A 16,397-nucleotide genomic window follows, 5' to 3' on the forward strand; every position below is an offset into this window, starting at 1 on the left:
ATGCTAAACCACAATCACAATCTATCACCCCAACCACTCACTCCCGCATCCTTGCCCATCCTTCTCATGCACTTCGTTCATATATCATAGCCCAGCCCACGCTTGCTGACCCAGCCCTTCAACAAAACCCCCTCCGAATTCCTTGAATCATACCCAGCACCCACTTTACACCTTCCACTGTTCTCTCCATCACACCAATACCGCCATCTTCTGCTCGATTTGCTTCATCTCAGTCGCGTCCTAGCGATCAACGACAATAGCGCCCGGATGTGGGTACCTCGCCGCCATGTTATGCCCATTCTGCTTGCTCAGCTCACCAATGCTAGTGGCGTTGCTGCTAGCAGCGTTGGACATGGTTTTGTTGACTGCCGTGAAGCCGCCCGTCTGCATTGGTGCCGAGACTGGTGGCGTGGCAAACTCCTTCTTGATCTCCGTGCTCGAAGCCTTGCGCTTCTTCTTATTCGTGTCATTTGTATCGACCATCTCGACATCGCCGCCATTGATCTTCGTGCCCGCAGGCTGAACAGCCGGAGCCTTTTTGGTCGCAGCTGTCGCATTGTTCTCAATCGAAGCCACCACGGAAGGTACGGCTGTCCCATTCGTCGTCTTACTAGGCGTGGTCTGAGCAGAAGGCGCAGGCATGGGCCCTTTGTTGGGGATAGCAGGACCTCGTGGACTAGCTTGAGGGAAAGCATTTGGGCCCCAAACCTGCATCTGTTGCTCGTTACTGGGAGCGAAGGAGAACTTCATCTGTGGGCCGCGCTGTGGCTTGTAGCCGGCTTGGTACATCACGACATGCTCCATGTGGTTCTTCTGCTCGTCGCTGTTGGGCATGGCCGGGCTTTGTGGCTGTGGTTGAGGTAGACCATTCGGAGCTGGCATACTGCTGTTTGGTGTGCTTGGCTTCCCAGTCAGCGGCTCGTTGACACCATTCTGCGGTGGAGCTGAGGCGGTCGCGAAGCCAGAGGGCGTGTTTGCCGGCTGTGAATCGACAGGCATCGGGTTGAGGTGATGTTGGCTCAAGTATGGCTGCTGCTGAGCGTGCGCCATGCTACGACGACGCTCCAGCTCCATTTCATGAGCTTGACGCATCTGAGCCTCATTAAGTGGCTGAGTGTGGTTGGGCGGCAGACCCATCTGCTGGAGAACCTGCTGGTGAGCAAGGTGCTGCTGGCGTGCCATCTCTTCCTGCGCCTTAGCTTGCGACCCCTTCCACTTCTCTACACGCATCTTGTTGGCAGCGATCTGCACACCATACGACACACATTGCCAGGTCGGCTCATTCTTCGAACCTTGATTGATGAGGCGGTCAATCTGCATATAGAGGTTACGCAGAGCACGTGTAAGCTCCTGAGGCAAGACTGCATTGACTTGCAGACAACCCGAGCTGATGACTTCGCGGAAGCACTCCACAGCTTTGCCCTCAGGCGTGGTCTCTGCGTGTACAACGACGGGCTGCTGAGCGAGCTGCTGCTGCATGCGCTCTTCCTCTTCCGAGAGTCGTTTGGTGCGACCAGGTCCACGCTTGTTCGGATTGAAGAACTGCTGCAACATCACATTATACTCGTGGTCTCTCTTCGCAACATAGTATTGGTTGAGCCTGGCCTGAGCCCAAGACTTGAGAGCGTTCTGGATGAACTGGATGCCGTAGGTGAGCGGACCGTCTGAGAGCCCGGGGTTCTTCAGGGTGTAGCTGAGGTTTGGCAATTGCTGCTTGGCTTCAACCTCGTTCTTCTTCGTGACTTCCTTAGCCGCCGCGTCATCATCGCTGCTGCTCTCACCGCCGTCCTCAAACATGCCGAGGAAGCTCTCAATAGCAGCGTCATCCTTCTTAGGGACTTCTTCGACGGCGAGGGTGTCTGCTCGAAGGTCAGTGTGGTTCAGAACGAATGACAACTCGTATGACTTACGAATTTGAGACTGAAGCGGGCTCTGTGGGGGTGGGGTGCCAGCGAATGCCGCGAGTGACGCTGACAATGCCTCGAGTCTCGTGATCATCTCAGCAACAGTCTTCGGGTTGTTCGGATCGCATGGCGTGTTGACGATGTCGAAGCTGACTAAGAGGACCGTTGGGACGGGAGGCGGTGGCGGAGGTTGCTGCATCCTCGCGGAATTGTTGCGGCGGGACTGCTGAGACGGATTCCGACGCTGCTGAGGTGCGTGCTGCTGAGGATGGTGTGCTCCGTGTTGAGATTGGTTTTGGTAGAAAGCCTGAGGGTGCTGCTGTGAGATCGCAGGAGCTTTGGAGGATGGACCAGCATCGGCCTTGGACTTGTCATCACCATCATCACCTGTAACGTAGTACGACATGAAGTCACCATATTCAGGATTGGCAGGAGTTGGTTGCTTGACTTGTTTCTGCTGATACATTGACCTCGGTGGCGGAGGGGGCGAGTCGAGCTCAGACAGATCGGAGGAGTCTGAATGGATACGAAGGCTCTCATCATCGAGGACCATGTTCTCATCGTACCTGAACCTCAGTGGCCTAGGCTCGCGCTGCGGGCGTGACACAGTGATCGACTCACTCGGACCATCCACGATCATGGGCACGCTCGGTGTGCTTCCAGGTGTGCCGGCAGGAGTCTGCGATGGGTCGCGCACTGTCAGCTTCAGCTTCGGCTTCTTGGCTGGCGGCTCCATGGATGGCGAGTGCGCCGGCGATGCTGAGTTCGATGGTGCCGCCAGATGCAAAGTACCTGCCGGTGCTACCTGCGGTGCTGGCGTGGGAAGTAGCTGAGAGTGTTTTCCCTTCTTACCGCCGGCAGCGGTCATACCACGCTGAGTAGCGATCGTGTACTTGCGGATCTTGGCACTCGAGATCCTCGACGTGAAGTGGAAGACGGAAACACCGTCCTTGTAGTCCGACATGATGAACAATCAGAAAGCTGCAGGCAGCCGTGACGTTGAGTCAAGGTGGGCGTGCGGACCCGTTTATTGCACGTGAGCGGTCTTGGCTCTGGAAGTTGGAGCACCAAAACAAAAGGGCGGACGCGCCACCGGTAACGAGCGTGTGCCTGCCCAAATAGTGTTAGTGTTGTTTTCGCAACGATTTGCGAACGACGACGTGATGGCAGGCAGCGGCGGCGGTCCAGGTGGTGATGTTGTGGATGAGGAGCGTGAGTGTGTGAAAGACTGAAAGAAGGCAGCAGTAAAAGTTTGGCTAACGTCCAAGCATCGACCAAAACGGCAGGAGCCATTTTAACACGTGCACGGAGCGGATTATCTTGCAAGGAGCCAGCCGAGTTCTGCGACGACTCGTTCTTTCGTCCCTGTGAAGATGGAGAGAACCTCATAGGACCAAGTGCTGCTCTTCTGATTGACATTGCAGACTCGCGGATCATCGATGCATATATGGAGGTAACGATGGCAAGGATTCGAAAGCACAGACATTTGGAGGCAGCTTCACGTGACCAACACGTCCGACCGGAAGAGAAGGTCTCGAGGATCGATCACTGATTACAGCATGGTCTGAAGGTCACCGAGAAGTTCCCGATACTAGATGACACCGAGGTTATGATTATGTTATATATTGTCAGGTACATAATCTTCACTTCACTCTGGTGGGTCGCTCTGTTCATATACGCGCTAGTTAATGAGCCTCAGGCATCAACACTTTCAACACGTAGCTCGGAAGCTGTATATTGCAGATGAAATATCATAAGCTGCAATACACAACCTCGTCGAATATGCGTGCCTTCTCTACCATTGCGCTCACTGCGCTATCCTTCACCTCAGCTTGCGTAGCTGCGAGTTGGACTTTCGAAGATGCTACCCTGACCGTACAAGCAAAAGGTGCAGGCGTGGGTGCTGGAGTGAAAGAGAAGTATGGGCCGCCATGTGCCATTGGAAATGATTCTTGCTGACCAACAACACAGACTGTCTCCAGGGTCGCCTCTTACATCGTCTTCGATCAGCCTTGGGGCTACAGACTCCCTCAAGATCGTCCTCACGACGACCGAGGGCAAGACAGCAAAGCGAGCACATCAGGCATTCCTGACCCTCCATGAGCCAATGACAGGTTTAGAGGAATCCTTCCCCTTCAACTTGAAAGAGAATGGCAAGGGTAAAGTGGAAGTCGTACGTCTACAACCAGAGCCTAACATCGAAATCATACAACTGACACGAATCCCACAGACCCAAAAAGATCTCCCGTACCAATTCGTCTCCTCCTCGAAACCTCTCAAAGCCTCCCTGATCGTCGCCTCCTTCGGCTCATCCACACCTTACAACTCCCACGCCTTCGACCTGACCGTGACGCCGGACCCAGCAAACCCAGCTCCCGCTCCTTCCCCAGCTGAACGCTACACAAGCAAAGAAGAAATCCACCACCAGTTCAAACCCGACCCACAATCAGGCCCCAGAATCATCAGCCTCTTCTTCACCCTCGCCGTCCTAGCTACCGTGCCCGTCTTACTCGGAGTTTGGCTCTTCCTCGGAGCGAACGTGGATCATTTCGGGAAAGCATTTGGAGCGAGCCCGATTTCACATGGGGTGTTCTTGGGGAGCATCGTTGCTATGGAGGCGGTATTCTTCATGTACTACACTGTTTGGAATCTCTTCCAAACCCTGCCTGTGGCGGCTGTGGTTGGGGTGGTAGCCTACATTAGTGGTAGTAGGGCTTTGACTGAGGTGCAGGATAGAAGGTTGGCGGGTGAGAGGTGAGAGAGGGGTTCATAGGTATAGATATTGAGCTATCCGGAGATATAGAAAGTGAAACATTTGAGATGTTGAATCTCGGCCAGGTATCAAGCCATCTTCTCAGAATGAGTGACTCCGGTCAGTGGTTTCGCCAGCGCTGCATCTGGTTGACCGTGGAGATTATCGTTGAGCTTTGTATCCTCCGGTCAAGGCGATATACCTGACCAAGAAGTCAGCCGCTATGCACTAGCCGGACACTTAGCGTATCGCGGCCAGCTCGAGCGGATCCTCATACCATTCCCTCAATACGCACACGTGTGCGCGTGGCATTCCAGATGAACCCTCACATCGACCCCGAGACGTTTGGGAGCAAGCGTAGATATTCCTCCAGAGGATTGTGGGGCGTGCCTGAAGGGCAGGTCTATGACCAATGGGCACGCCCAGCAATCTTAAAGAGGACGATACCCACGTTTGCGCACGAACGTCCAGGGGTCGATGTCAAGGGTGCGTCTGGAGTATCACTCATATGCGTGTGCATGTTGAGTGCGTTGGCGGATCCTATACGAAGCACGATGATTAGTCTTGGTTGGGATAGGAGATACGTTACCTGTTATGTCTTAGCCTTCACTGCCCGAGACCAGCCCGAATGCGGTCATAGCATCTTTCACTGAGTCCACAGACTTGCCACTATCAAGGTAGATGGCGCCCAGGATGGCTTCAACCGCTGTAGCTAGCATGCCGTTGCTGACCGCGCCCATATGGCCAGGGTTGGTAATGATGCAAGATGCTAGTCCGACATTATGGGCTGCGGCTGCCAGACTGGCGTTACTACCGACAGTAGACACGATCGAGTTTCCGGTACCTGCATAGTAGGATCATTGGCTCAGTCGCTCATCTGGGCTGACAAGACAGGGAGACTTACCTTTCGGAGTGCCGGTAGGATACCAGTCGTCCAACAACACATGCTTGAGAACCACATCGCCCAGTAAGGCCAGACGCTGGTTGGATTGCGGCTTTCGCATGCCTGTGGTGTCAATCGCCTCCAGAAGGCGATCGTCGTTGACGAAGTGGTAATCCATGATCCTGGCGAGGAGGGCCTTTGCTTCTGCGAGCTTAGCCGTCATAGTCGGATGTTGGAGGTTGGAGTGGCGGACAAGATCGATGGTGCGTTTCCTGGTAGGGAGTCGGGGGTGCAGTAGAGGCTAGATGAGATAAGGGAAGTACATGGCCAAGGTGGTGGGGCTGGGAGCTCGACTACAAACCTGAGGCAGAAGCTGCTCAGAATCGTGGTATGCGATGAGCTTTATGGTACCTGCCATTGAATCTGTCACATGCCACCGATGTATGTAGCGAGAAGATGCCAGCCATCGCCATGGCAGCGAGCACAATACTGGACGGATTCAAAGCCTTCACATCCCCCCGAGCCACGCGCATATCGATCTCTCGGCCCATCTGAGCGCAAACCATTGAGCGCATCCTCGCGCAAATCACTGACTCCATCCGAGCCATGGGAGGCACCAGCACCCAAACAACGAACACTGATACAGCGCATGCTCGGTCTCGCAAAGCCGCCGCCCCCACCCATCGTCAATGAGTCAAAGGATATAGCGCGAGGCTTTGAGGCAACGCAACGTGCAGTACAGACAGGAATCCTAGATCCACGATACCGACCGGCTGCATGGCAGATCACCAAGATTCTATGCACCTTACCGGTGGTGATTGTGCTGGGCTATCATCTGGTTGGGCGTGGGCTTGGCTGGGAGGAGCAGAAAAAGCATGTTCACAAGATGCCGGGGGAGACGAGGAGAGTGACTTGAGCATCGCAGATCCCTGGCAGCATGCAACCAAGTTGACAATGATATGATGAAAGACGAGTATGTTGCAGGATTATTGTGTTGAGACCAGCACTGCCTACGCCAAGCTAAGACGCTGTCAAAAGACCAAGAGGAATCAAAGCATGCACTTCTACCAAGCCGCATGACCACCATCTATCCTGAGGTCTGCACCAGTCATGAACGAACTGGCGTCGCTGATCAGGAACACTCCTGCACCTCTGTACTCCTCCGGCTTGCTGAGCTTGCCCAACATATTCTGAGTGGGCCAGTCCCGCCTTCGCTCTGGATACTGCTCGAACAGAGCCTCCACCATAGCCGTTACGATATAACCAGGGGAGATGGTATTGACACGAATGCCGTGTGATCCCCACTCTGCAGCGAGATTGCGGGCAAGCTGGATCAAAGCGGCTTTGGAAGCGTTGTATGCGGAGCAGATGAGGCCCTGCGCAGAAACATTAGCATGACGGACAGAGATCTGAAAGAAATAGCTTTCTCGCACTCACCCTATTAGCAACAGTCCCACTCATCGAAGCAATAAATGCAATGCTCCCACCATTCCCATGCTTGATCATCTCCCTCGCACACGCCTGCGCAGTCATCATAACACCAGTGACGTTAACCTACCATGCAAAGTCAGCTTCCACAATTCCAACCACTTCACCCACTCGGGTACACACGACTCACCTCAAACATCATATTAGCATCCTCCTGCTTGTAATCCAACGCAGCCGTCTCCTGCTGAATCCCCGCCGCCGCAATCAATCCATCCAACTTTCCATGCACCTGACTGATACTCTGCACGACCTCATTCAGCTGCGGCACATTCCTCACATCAATCTGTCGATAATGCAATGTCGTGCCCAATTCCTCCGCCGCCCTCTTCTGCACTCGCCAGAAATCCGGCGATGGTTCAGGAAGGCGGTCTAAGGCATACACGGTCGCGCCGGCTTCGAGCAGGGCTTCGGCTTGCACTAGGCCGAGGCCTCGTGCAGCGCCCGTTACGAGGACGACTTTGTCGTTGAGATTGAATTCGGGGAGGCGTTTGGTTGTTCCTAAGTAGGAGGCTGCGGCGTAGTTGTCTTTGAGGGAGGTGGACTCTTCTTTTGGTGGAGAGGGAGGGCCGCGGTCTGGTACCGGGGCGTTACCTTGGGGTGGGTTGTGGAGATCGTGCTTCTGGCGACTCTGTAATATCGATGTTGTGCGGGCTGTGAAGACTGAGGTGCGTAGAGCACGAGGCACCGTTCTTGATAATAGTGAAGCCATTGGGAATGCTTCAAGCAGGAAAATCAGTTCTCCAGCAAAATCTTTCGTTGGCGGGTCGTGATGATCTCCAAGGTAGTCTATATCCTGTGTGGTGTCCTTTGCGGCTACAATCGCGTTCACTACACCATCGAGACAGAGCAAGAGGGCAAGCGATAGTTTTGTACGGACGAACAAACCTTTTCAACTATTCCTTGCAGAGCCGCCGAAAGCTCCACGATGACAGCCATGAGCTCACCAGCTATCGCCGCCGGCTCGTCGCGGTGCTCCGGCAAGCCACAAAGACCATTTGGGCAACTCGGGCGGCGGTTTGGAGCACGTTCCTGCAGGTCTGAGGTGGAGAGTTTATGGCAGGTTGGTGGGGATAGCAGCTGACTTTGTCTGCGAGATGGCCGGCAGTCTGATTGCGGTCATCCGATCGGCGTCAAGGCGGAGATCAAGAGGGATATGTTGACGCGAGGACACGCGAGAACATGTGACTTTCGGGTTGTGCCATTGTTCTAACGTTGACGTTCTGGTTCTCCTTATTGTTCTCATCCCACTTGGGTACTTACATATTGGACTGCGATCTACGAAGAAGACGGCCGGCGTCTGGCAAAGAGGTTACATATACGACACCGGACCACGCAGCAGCTTCGCCACGGAACCAGTAGATTCAGGAGAGACGAGGACTTCTCGAAAAGCAATCTCTCTGAACGCTACGAACACATGCAAACCGCCTGACTAGGCCAGAGTGCAGCTCACTGCCCCATCACACCTCGAGGCTGAGCGGAGGACCACATCAGCAATGCCTACTGCTGCTATTCGAAATACTGGCGCCGAAGCAGTACCAAGGACCGCGCGATTCCGGTGAAGTTACTTTGACGACGTTCTAATGGCAGGTGTATCGAAAGTCACCAGGTACTCTCGTTTGCAAATTGCTCAGTAGAGCACGATAGGCGACCCTAAGAGCACTTGTTGCCTTGCCAGCACCAGATACCTGCGATGGAAGATCATTTCTACGGACCCCGTGCGTGTCAGTGGCGTGAATGTACTGCAATCCAGACAATTCCGCTCCAGCTCTTCCCTTCGTTAGTGGGCTACTGGCCGAGACTTATTCTCTGCAGTGCCACCTGGTATGGCATAAGATCAGGTGTGCCACAGCACTGTGGCCGGGCTACGTCTTGTAGTGCCATGCTCTACGGTCGCAACCATCGGATTAATCCACAACGAACAGTGTGATTGGCAACACATCCATCGTCACACTGCGGCGAGAGACAAATGCTGTTTGCTTTTCCTTCGCGGCCATAATCAAGTCCCTCACATGGACTGTGATGCCAGAAGTAGCCACTACCAGCACTATTCCTCCAGTCCTGCAGGTGAAAGATGAATATCGCGGCATTGGTCCATCTATCAGCGAGACGTATCCGGGTGATCCTACTGCTGGTGGGGCACTCGAACGTGACTAACGGACCACAAAGCTATCCGGGTCGCAAGTACAACGATTGCTGGCATTAATTGATGCTGGCTCGACATGATAATATGCCTGACCTCGCAACGGGTTCCATCTTTGAAGAAGTCTCGTAAAGTGGGTAGCGAGAAGCTGGGTAAGCCACTGCGAGAGCTATGAAGCAGCAACGTACTCTATGGACTACGATGTGTGGTCCTCGGGTCGTGATTAGCTCGCGCAGGGAGATGCGACGGAGTGCAGTGGGGTCCTCGCAGTCCTGCGTGAGCATTTCAAGCACTTCCAGGATGCGGATCAGCGGCACACTCGGTGCATGGGCTGCATGGCTGCTATTGTTCAGGGCCAGGCACTTTCAGTCTGTCTTGAAGCTATTAGTATTTGTGTTCTCGACGTGCCGCACCCGGGCATCCCATCTTCGAACCTCTTCTTGCACATCGCAGTGAGCCACAAGGTCACTTTGTACTCGAGAGTGGTTTCAATAGCAGTGCCGATAACCGTGAGCGCTTCCTTAAGTGGAGACGTAGACAATACTCTCTAGCTGTCTAATGCAAGTAGCCGACTTTAGCCTATTAAGCGGATCGCTGTCTCATTCGCTCTGACCGGCAACGCCTCAAAGCGCAACACTTGTCAGCCAACAGGCTGAATGCGCTCCCCGCCGACCACATGCACACTCCGTATGGCCCCATGTTCGCTACTCTTCTCATGGGCGCGCTGCTCCACAGTAATGTGGTCCAGGTCTGGTACTGGCTCGTCTGGGGAGCTGTGGGTTCTGTCTCGCCAACCAGAGTAGTGGACCAGCAACCCCCCCTCCCGTCTGGTCACATCACGAGGTAGCGAGCTTGACTACATCGAGGTCGATTGTCGAGCGAGATCTCCTTTAGCCGGTACACACGCCTGCAATTCGAGACACTCACTCCGAACGACCAATACAAGGCCTTTGTGCAGGCAGCGGTGGCCGGGACCGCGCTACATGGGTGCATGGATCATATACGGGTAAGCCTTGGTATGCAGATGCTCATATATCCCATGCTCTCCTTGGCCCTCTTAACTTGAACTCTTGCCGTACTCCCTCACACACACCATACATCATTGTCGCTGGAACAGGTCTTCCACAATGGCGCCCGTTGGTACAGCATCGAACTTCGACAATGCAGCCCTGCAAGCCCGCCAGAGGCTTCAGGGAGCCGCTGGTCCCATGGCCCTCGTCAGGAACGCAAAGGTCTTCGGTATCGCGTGTTTCGCCTGTCTCGGTGGTCTGCTTTATGGTTACAATCAGGGCGTCTTCTCTGGCGTGCTCGCCATGAAGAACTTCAACAAGCGTGAGTCCCGAATTCCCTGCTAGATGAGAAGACCTCACGGACTGACTCTTCCTAGACATGGGTGTATACACCTCTGACCAGACCAAGAAGGGTTGGCTCACCTCCATCTTCGAACTCGGCGCATGGCTCGGTACATTGTACTCTGGTTTCCTCGCTGAGATCCTGTCCCGCAAGTACGCTATTCTAATCAACACTGGTATCTTCATCATCGGCGTCGTCATTCAGACTACTGGTGTGACCTCTGCTGGTGCCAGCTCCATTCTTGGTGGTCGCTTCATTACCGGTACGAGTTGGAACGCACACTGTGAGAAGAGGGACAGCAACTAACACGTAGCAGGTATGGGTGTCGGTAGCTTGTCCATGATTGTCCCTATGTACAACGCAGAGTGTGCCCCTCCAGAGGTCCGCGGTGGTCTAGTCGGCCTCCAGCAGCTCGCCATCACCACCGGAATCATGATTGCTTTCTGGATCGACTACGGCACGAATTTCATCGGCGGCACCGGTGACAGCCAGTCTGAGGCTGCTTGGCTCGTACCCCTCTGCCTCCAGCTCGCTCCAGCTCTCATTCTTGGTATCGGCATACTCTTCAGTAAGCTCGAAGCCTGATCCAAGTCTATGTAGAGACAACGCTGACGCTGCTCACAGTGCCCTTCTCGCCAAGATGGCTAGTTCACCACGGTCGCGAGGCGGAGGCTCGCAAGACTCTTGCATCACTCCGTGGCCTGTCCTCTGACCACGAACTTATCGAGCTGGAGTACATGGAAATCAGAGCTCAGTCCATGTTCGAGAAGCGTACTGTCGCCGAGCATTTCCCGCATCTGGCTGACGGCTCCGCCATGTCGACCATCAAGCTCCAGTTCGTCGCCGTCGCCTCGCTTTTCAAGAGCAAGCCTATGCTCCGCCGTGTTGCTCTCGCTACCATTACCATGTTCTTTCAACAGTGGACCGGTATCAACGCCATTCTGTACTACGCACCACAGATCTTCGGTGGCCTCGGTTTGAGCTCCACCTCGACATCCCTCTTAGCCACTGGCGTGGTCGGCATTGTCATGTGGCTCGCCACTTTCCCTGCTGTAGCTTACGTCGACAAGTTGGGCCGCAAGCCAATTTTGATCTCTGGTGCCATCGGTATGGGTGCCTGCCATTTGATCGTTGCCGGTATCATGGGCTCCTTCCAATATGACTGGCCTCACCACGTTGGCGCTGGATGGGCTGCGATCGTGATGGTCTGGCTATTCGTCGTCTTCTTCGGTTACTCCTGGGGTCCATGTGCCTGGATCGTCATTGCTGAGATCTGGCCCATCTCTCAGCGCCCATACGGTATCGCTCTTGGCGCCTCCAGCAACTGGATGAACAAGTAAGCTCATTCCATTAAGCATCAAATATAAGTTACGCTAACAATGTCTAGCTTCATTGTCGGCCAGGTCACTCCAGACATGTTTACAGGTATCACTTACGGTACCTTCATCCTGTTCGGTATCCTTATCATGATGGGCGCTGCCTTCATATTCTTCTTCTTCGTAAGTCACAATTTGCCTCATTGGTTTGAATAACGCTGACGATCCATCAGCCCGAGACTAAGGGACTCTCTCTTGAAGAAATGGACATCCTCTTCGGCTCTGTCGGCGTGGCAGCTGCTGATGCCGAGCGTATGCGTGAGATCAACCGTGAGGTCGGTCTTGACAACGCCGTTCGTAACGCCAGCGTCGACCACACTAGTGGACTCGAGAAGCCGGTTCTTGACGAGAAGATTGCACACACCGACAGTGACTAGATGTGGTCGTTGGATCAGCAATGTCAAATACACTATCCTTTGAAGGATACAAGGCCACAATGATACTTCGCAGATATTTTTGTATCCGACATCATGAATCGTCCACCTTCTGCTCTACATTAAACACGCTAGTGTAAATCTTGCTTGAGGTATTGTCCACTCACTGGTCTGTCTATCGTGGTCTCTTTCGGTCTGAGCATATTTGCGATATTTGATGGACCGTGCTCCAAATACATGCTCAATCACACGCAATAGGAAGAAGTACCTACATCTCGACGGAATCGTTACCGAGCCACTACAGAACAGTCACACAGTTGGTATCAACTGGTAACAAGGGCAATAACAGATACCATCACGAGACTACCACTACGGTCTCGAAATATCACCCTCGACCGGCCTGCAGACGACCGTCGCTATCATCCGATTGTCAGCACCTCATCTTACCATCGACGCTCGAATAATTACAGCAGAATAGACAAAACGACATGTGCAACGGCACATCGTCTCGTAAGACCCAGGGAGGGACTATCGCAGTGTTGACTTCCCGGCAATCTGCGCATAGACCCACCTTTGGACGCCAGCTATCGTTGCATCTCGTTGACGACGCATCTTCTAAGCTCACCCAGATATCCTTCGAGGGACTAGAACACAGCCTAAATAATGCGGAAGTCATCATCCAGTCAGTCTGTACTCACCGAAAGTCCGTGGTGCAGTATAGAAGCCAATGTGCTGCATCGACTTTCCATCCCTTCACAACCAGCCAATGAAGCTTTCTTCTCGTTACATGAGCAGCTGAGCCTTGTAGCTGGTGACGACGGTGTCATAGGACGACGAGTCTCACTCATAAATGGTGGTCTGCTTATCGGTGAAGGTATAATGGGCTGGAACTAGAAGGCACTCGAGTGGGATGCTAGGAAGAACATTAGCGTATGACAAAGCGCTACAGGCACGGACGGCGGATTCGTTGAGAACACTGCTTACTCCGCGACGCCATGTGTCAAACCGCAAGCAATCTGAGTGTTGACCTGATAGTGATGTGCGACCACGCCCTGACCGCATCCCTGCCATCGACCCTCTGACGGTAGACATGTCAACTACAAGATTAGTCCATCACTCCTGCGGCTCAGTTCTCATTCAGCTCGATGAGCCACTCCTGCAGACTTATGCAGCATTGCTGCTCGTAGTGCTCCTTCAGCATAGATTTCAGAGCCCGGCCGTTACTCTAGATAGCAGGTCACGCTGCTAGTACACTGCGTGTCAACAAGGTTGCGGTATGATGAAAAGTGTGAAATACCATAGCAAATCATGGCTCATCTGATAACGTGTCAATAGCATGTTACAATAGTAATCGCCGCAGTAAATGCATGGATCATTCAGACCCTCTTCACCTCCCCATACAACTCTAGTTGCTTCTCCACCCACGCCTTTCTTCCTTCCTTTGGCTCCTTTACGGCAGGTAGGAAATTGCCATCCTCGCCTTTAGCCCAGTACTTGAGATAGTCACCCCTCCTCATTTTCGCCATCTTGAACTCTTCGTTGTTCGATTGTTTAATCTGTACAGAGTTGGACAGTCTACGAAGAAAGCCTCGCTTCTCCTCCGGTGCTACAAGATTTTCTTTCGGGGTTTCGTAGTCAGAGAGTTTGATTGGGATCTGAACCACGCTGTCATCGGTATAGCCTTGCGGGAGCATGTTGGCGCCGATTGATGTAAAGCCAGCACCGCCATCGCCGAGCATGACGTTGGTCAGTGTGTCGTGATTGTACTCCAGCGGCCGGCCGGTCAAGGTCGTGAGGCCTTTTGGGTTGGGGACTTGAGGGGATATCATTGTGCTTGAATTGTGCTATGAGGATGTTCTTAGCAATCAGTCTGTACAAGTCGATCTGCGACTCTATATCTCCTATCGATCCAACGGAGTTCTAACGCTAGTCATAAGGCTATGTCAACGACCGCAGGACTGATCCTTCATGGCTGCGGCACAAAAAAAGTATCAGGTGACCTCGAGCTGTTCGGCTTGAACGGCATTGATCGTGGCACGGGTACAAAGCGGAAGAGCAGTGCGCAAAGGGGGGAACGAGGTTATGTGCAGGATATCTCGCGTATTCGCTCGCATGCCTTACTAAGCCTGCTTCACAAGTGACAAGCAGATCAACTCCCAGTTCCAGACACTATGTAACAACAGCATCTGTACCAATCTAGGCCATCGACTTTAGCAGTCGCTCCTACATAATGATATGTATACTACAAAAAATCGTCTAACAATAACAACCACGCGATATGTCCGAGAAATTCCGTCGCAATGGTCTACTCTCCTCTTGCGAGCCGTGTCGAAAGTCGAAACTCGGGTGTGACCATGTCAGACCTCAGTGCGGTCGCTGTGTGCGACGACGCTTGCGAGCGGACCAGTGCCAATACCACTCGGCTCCGATGTCGAGAATCAAGTCTCCGCCACCAAGCTTCCAGACAGTGTAGGCGAGCATGCTCAAGCCGTCCCATGATTACCTACTGACCACATGCATGCGCTCCTCACAGCGTGAACGACGCAAACAACTCACAGGCGGCTGCCGGCAGTTCCGCCGATATCTTCTCCCAACCAGCTACCGAAGAAGCAGACCGCGCCACTAGCTTGATAGGTATGAACGAACTTCACCGCCAAACGCTTGCTGCGAATGTGCCAACACAGCGATATGGTCGAATGTACGCCTCGCTGGATCACAAAGGCGTAGTCGCCCCCGGGTTAGGTGCTGGGCCAGACGCCCACCTTGTTGCGAAGGGAGTGACGGTTCTTGAGACTCTTCTGGGCCTAACCAGTGATCTGAATGAATCTTTTGTGCTCTGGAGCTCCACATGGGACGAGCAGACGAGTCTGGGTCCAATAGAGAAGGCGGCGTGGCAAGCGACACATGCCATGCTCTCTGACTTACGACACGCAGACTCACCGGTGGAATTGCGTGAGAGATCTCGAATCTTAACCGAACGTAGCGCTTATCGTGTCAGTTATCCGCGCTCCGCTGAAGATAGGGCCCTCTGTCGGGCGTTCGTAGGCGAGTCGCTGCGCTGGGAGCTCTTAGGAATGTACTGCTCCCGCATTGGACTGTATTTTGGCTACCAGGAGTCTGCGACCCCAAGCTCAGGCGCCGGAGGAAACGCCAACAGAGAGCCGAAGTCGATGCTACGTCAGGCATTCTTTGCTTGCACGGAGTGTGCATCCTTGTGTGCATCCTTAGGTCAAGTCAACGACCTCACCATTTTCCACCTGTGCACGGCGATCAGTCTTGCAACCTGGTGCTTTGGTGATGATTCTTATCACGCTTGGCAGCTAATAGGGGATGTGTCCTCGGTCGTGTACTCACTCAAATTCAACAAGCCTAGCGTCATTGGTGAGGGTGTGCCATTGTACCTGTCGGAGCTTCGCAAGAGAGCTTTGGGGCAAATCCATGAGCATGACAAGCTCACGGCCACTTTCGTTGGTCGACCTCCGAGACTCACTCGACGGTACTGCACGATGCAAATGCCCTTTGATCTGGCCAACGAAGTTATCGAAGGATCTACGGAATGCCTGGAGATGGCTGTTGCCATGCTAGGTGAGGATGGGTGGGATAAGTCGAGGCTCATCATGCCTGCAACTCGCCAACGAGTGCTCATGATACTCTGCCCACTGCGAGAAGAGGTCTTGGAACTATCTCTGGGTTCGTCAGTGGCAGACTGGGTACCACGTGCGCAGTAAGTATTCCATCGTTCTACTCTATGCAACCTACCAACACGATATGCAGGTCGATAATGGCAAGGCTCGAGCTCGCATGGCAATCCATCCCCCATGCAAGTGATCAAACACCCGACTGGAGCAATGAACCTTTTTTGAGCTCGATGCTACGCCTGTTCGCCCGACTCGAATACCTCTATACCAAGTTCCTCCTGCACAAGCTGCTCGTGCGTCACGACCAGGGACACCACAGTGCTTTTCTTTGGGTGGCGAACGAAATACTCTCATTAGTTCTATCGACATTCAAGCAGAGAGTCATGGTCCTCGCACACAGACTGGACATGGAATGGACGGTAGGTTTTGATATCGAAAAATGGGGCACACGTAGCGCTAATACTGATAGATGGTTTTCTATGCGATGCC

The 16,397-nt window shown here is 53.5% G+C and overlaps 7 protein-coding genes across 7 annotated transcripts; 3 read left to right on the forward strand and 4 right to left on the reverse strand.

Moving 5' to 3' along the window:
• Positions 1 to 240: 240 nt before the first annotated feature.
• LTS14_003847 (uncharacterized protein) lies at positions 241 to 2,868 on the reverse strand (the record flags this gene model as incomplete). The annotated part of the gene is made up of 2 exons (XM_064836549.1): positions 241 to 1,859; positions 1,911 to 2,868. The coding sequence occupies 2 exons, from the start codon at positions 2,866 to 2,868 to the stop codon at positions 241 to 243; spliced, it is 2,577 nt and encodes an 858-aa protein (XP_064695940.1).
• Positions 2,869 to 3,686: 818 nt separating this feature from the next.
• Positions 3,687 to 4,662, forward strand: LTS14_003848 (uncharacterized protein; the record flags this gene model as incomplete). The annotated part of the gene is made up of 3 exons (XM_064836550.1): positions 3,687 to 3,823; positions 3,876 to 4,077; positions 4,135 to 4,662. The coding sequence occupies 3 exons, from the start codon at positions 3,687 to 3,689 to the stop codon at positions 4,660 to 4,662; spliced, it is 867 nt and encodes a 288-aa protein (XP_064695941.1).
• A 593-nt stretch (positions 4,663 to 5,255) lies between these two features.
• LTS14_003849 (uncharacterized protein) lies at positions 5,256 to 5,762 on the reverse strand (the record flags this gene model as incomplete). The annotated part of the gene is made up of 2 exons (XM_064836551.1): positions 5,256 to 5,500; positions 5,561 to 5,762. 2 exons carry the CDS (start codon positions 5,760 to 5,762, stop codon positions 5,256 to 5,258), a joined length of 447 nt encoding a protein of 148 aa, XP_064695942.1.
• An 841-nt stretch (positions 5,763 to 6,603) lies between these two features.
• LTS14_003850 (uncharacterized protein) lies at positions 6,604 to 7,736 on the reverse strand (the record flags this gene model as incomplete). Its single annotated transcript, XM_064836552.1, has 3 exons — positions 6,604 to 6,915; positions 6,977 to 7,093; positions 7,158 to 7,736. 3 exons carry the CDS (start codon positions 7,734 to 7,736, stop codon positions 6,604 to 6,606), a joined length of 1,008 nt encoding a protein of 335 aa, XP_064695943.1.
• A 2,558-nt stretch (positions 7,737 to 10,294) lies between these two features.
• LTS14_003851 (uncharacterized protein) lies at positions 10,295 to 12,273 on the forward strand (the record flags this gene model as incomplete). Its single annotated transcript, XM_064836553.1, has 6 exons — positions 10,295 to 10,499; positions 10,555 to 10,782; positions 10,837 to 11,088; positions 11,145 to 11,856; positions 11,908 to 12,019; positions 12,070 to 12,273. The coding sequence occupies 6 exons, from the start codon at positions 10,295 to 10,297 to the stop codon at positions 12,271 to 12,273; spliced, it is 1,713 nt and encodes a 570-aa protein (XP_064695944.1).
• Positions 12,274 to 13,646: 1,373 nt separating this feature from the next.
• Positions 13,647 to 14,099, reverse strand: LTS14_003852 (uncharacterized protein; the record flags this gene model as incomplete). Its single annotated transcript, XM_064836554.1, has 1 exon — positions 13,647 to 14,099. One exon carries the CDS (start codon positions 14,097 to 14,099, stop codon positions 13,647 to 13,649), a length of 453 nt encoding a protein of 150 aa, XP_064695945.1.
• Positions 14,100 to 14,698: 599 nt separating this feature from the next.
• LTS14_003853 (uncharacterized protein) lies at positions 14,699 to 15,998 on the forward strand (the record flags this gene model as incomplete). Its single annotated transcript, XM_064836555.1, has 2 exons — positions 14,699 to 14,739; positions 14,804 to 15,998. 2 exons carry the CDS (start codon positions 14,699 to 14,701, stop codon positions 15,996 to 15,998), a joined length of 1,236 nt encoding a protein of 411 aa, XP_064695946.1.
• Between the last annotated feature and the right edge of the window lie 399 nt (positions 15,999 to 16,397).

Source organism: Recurvomyces mirabilis (assembly GCF_035927965.1).
Source record: "Recurvomyces mirabilis strain CCFEE 5264 chromosome Unknown scaffold_8, whole genome shotgun sequence".
Classification (NCBI taxonomy): domain Eukaryota; kingdom Fungi; phylum Ascomycota; class Dothideomycetes; order Mycosphaerellales; family Teratosphaeriaceae; genus Recurvomyces; species Recurvomyces mirabilis.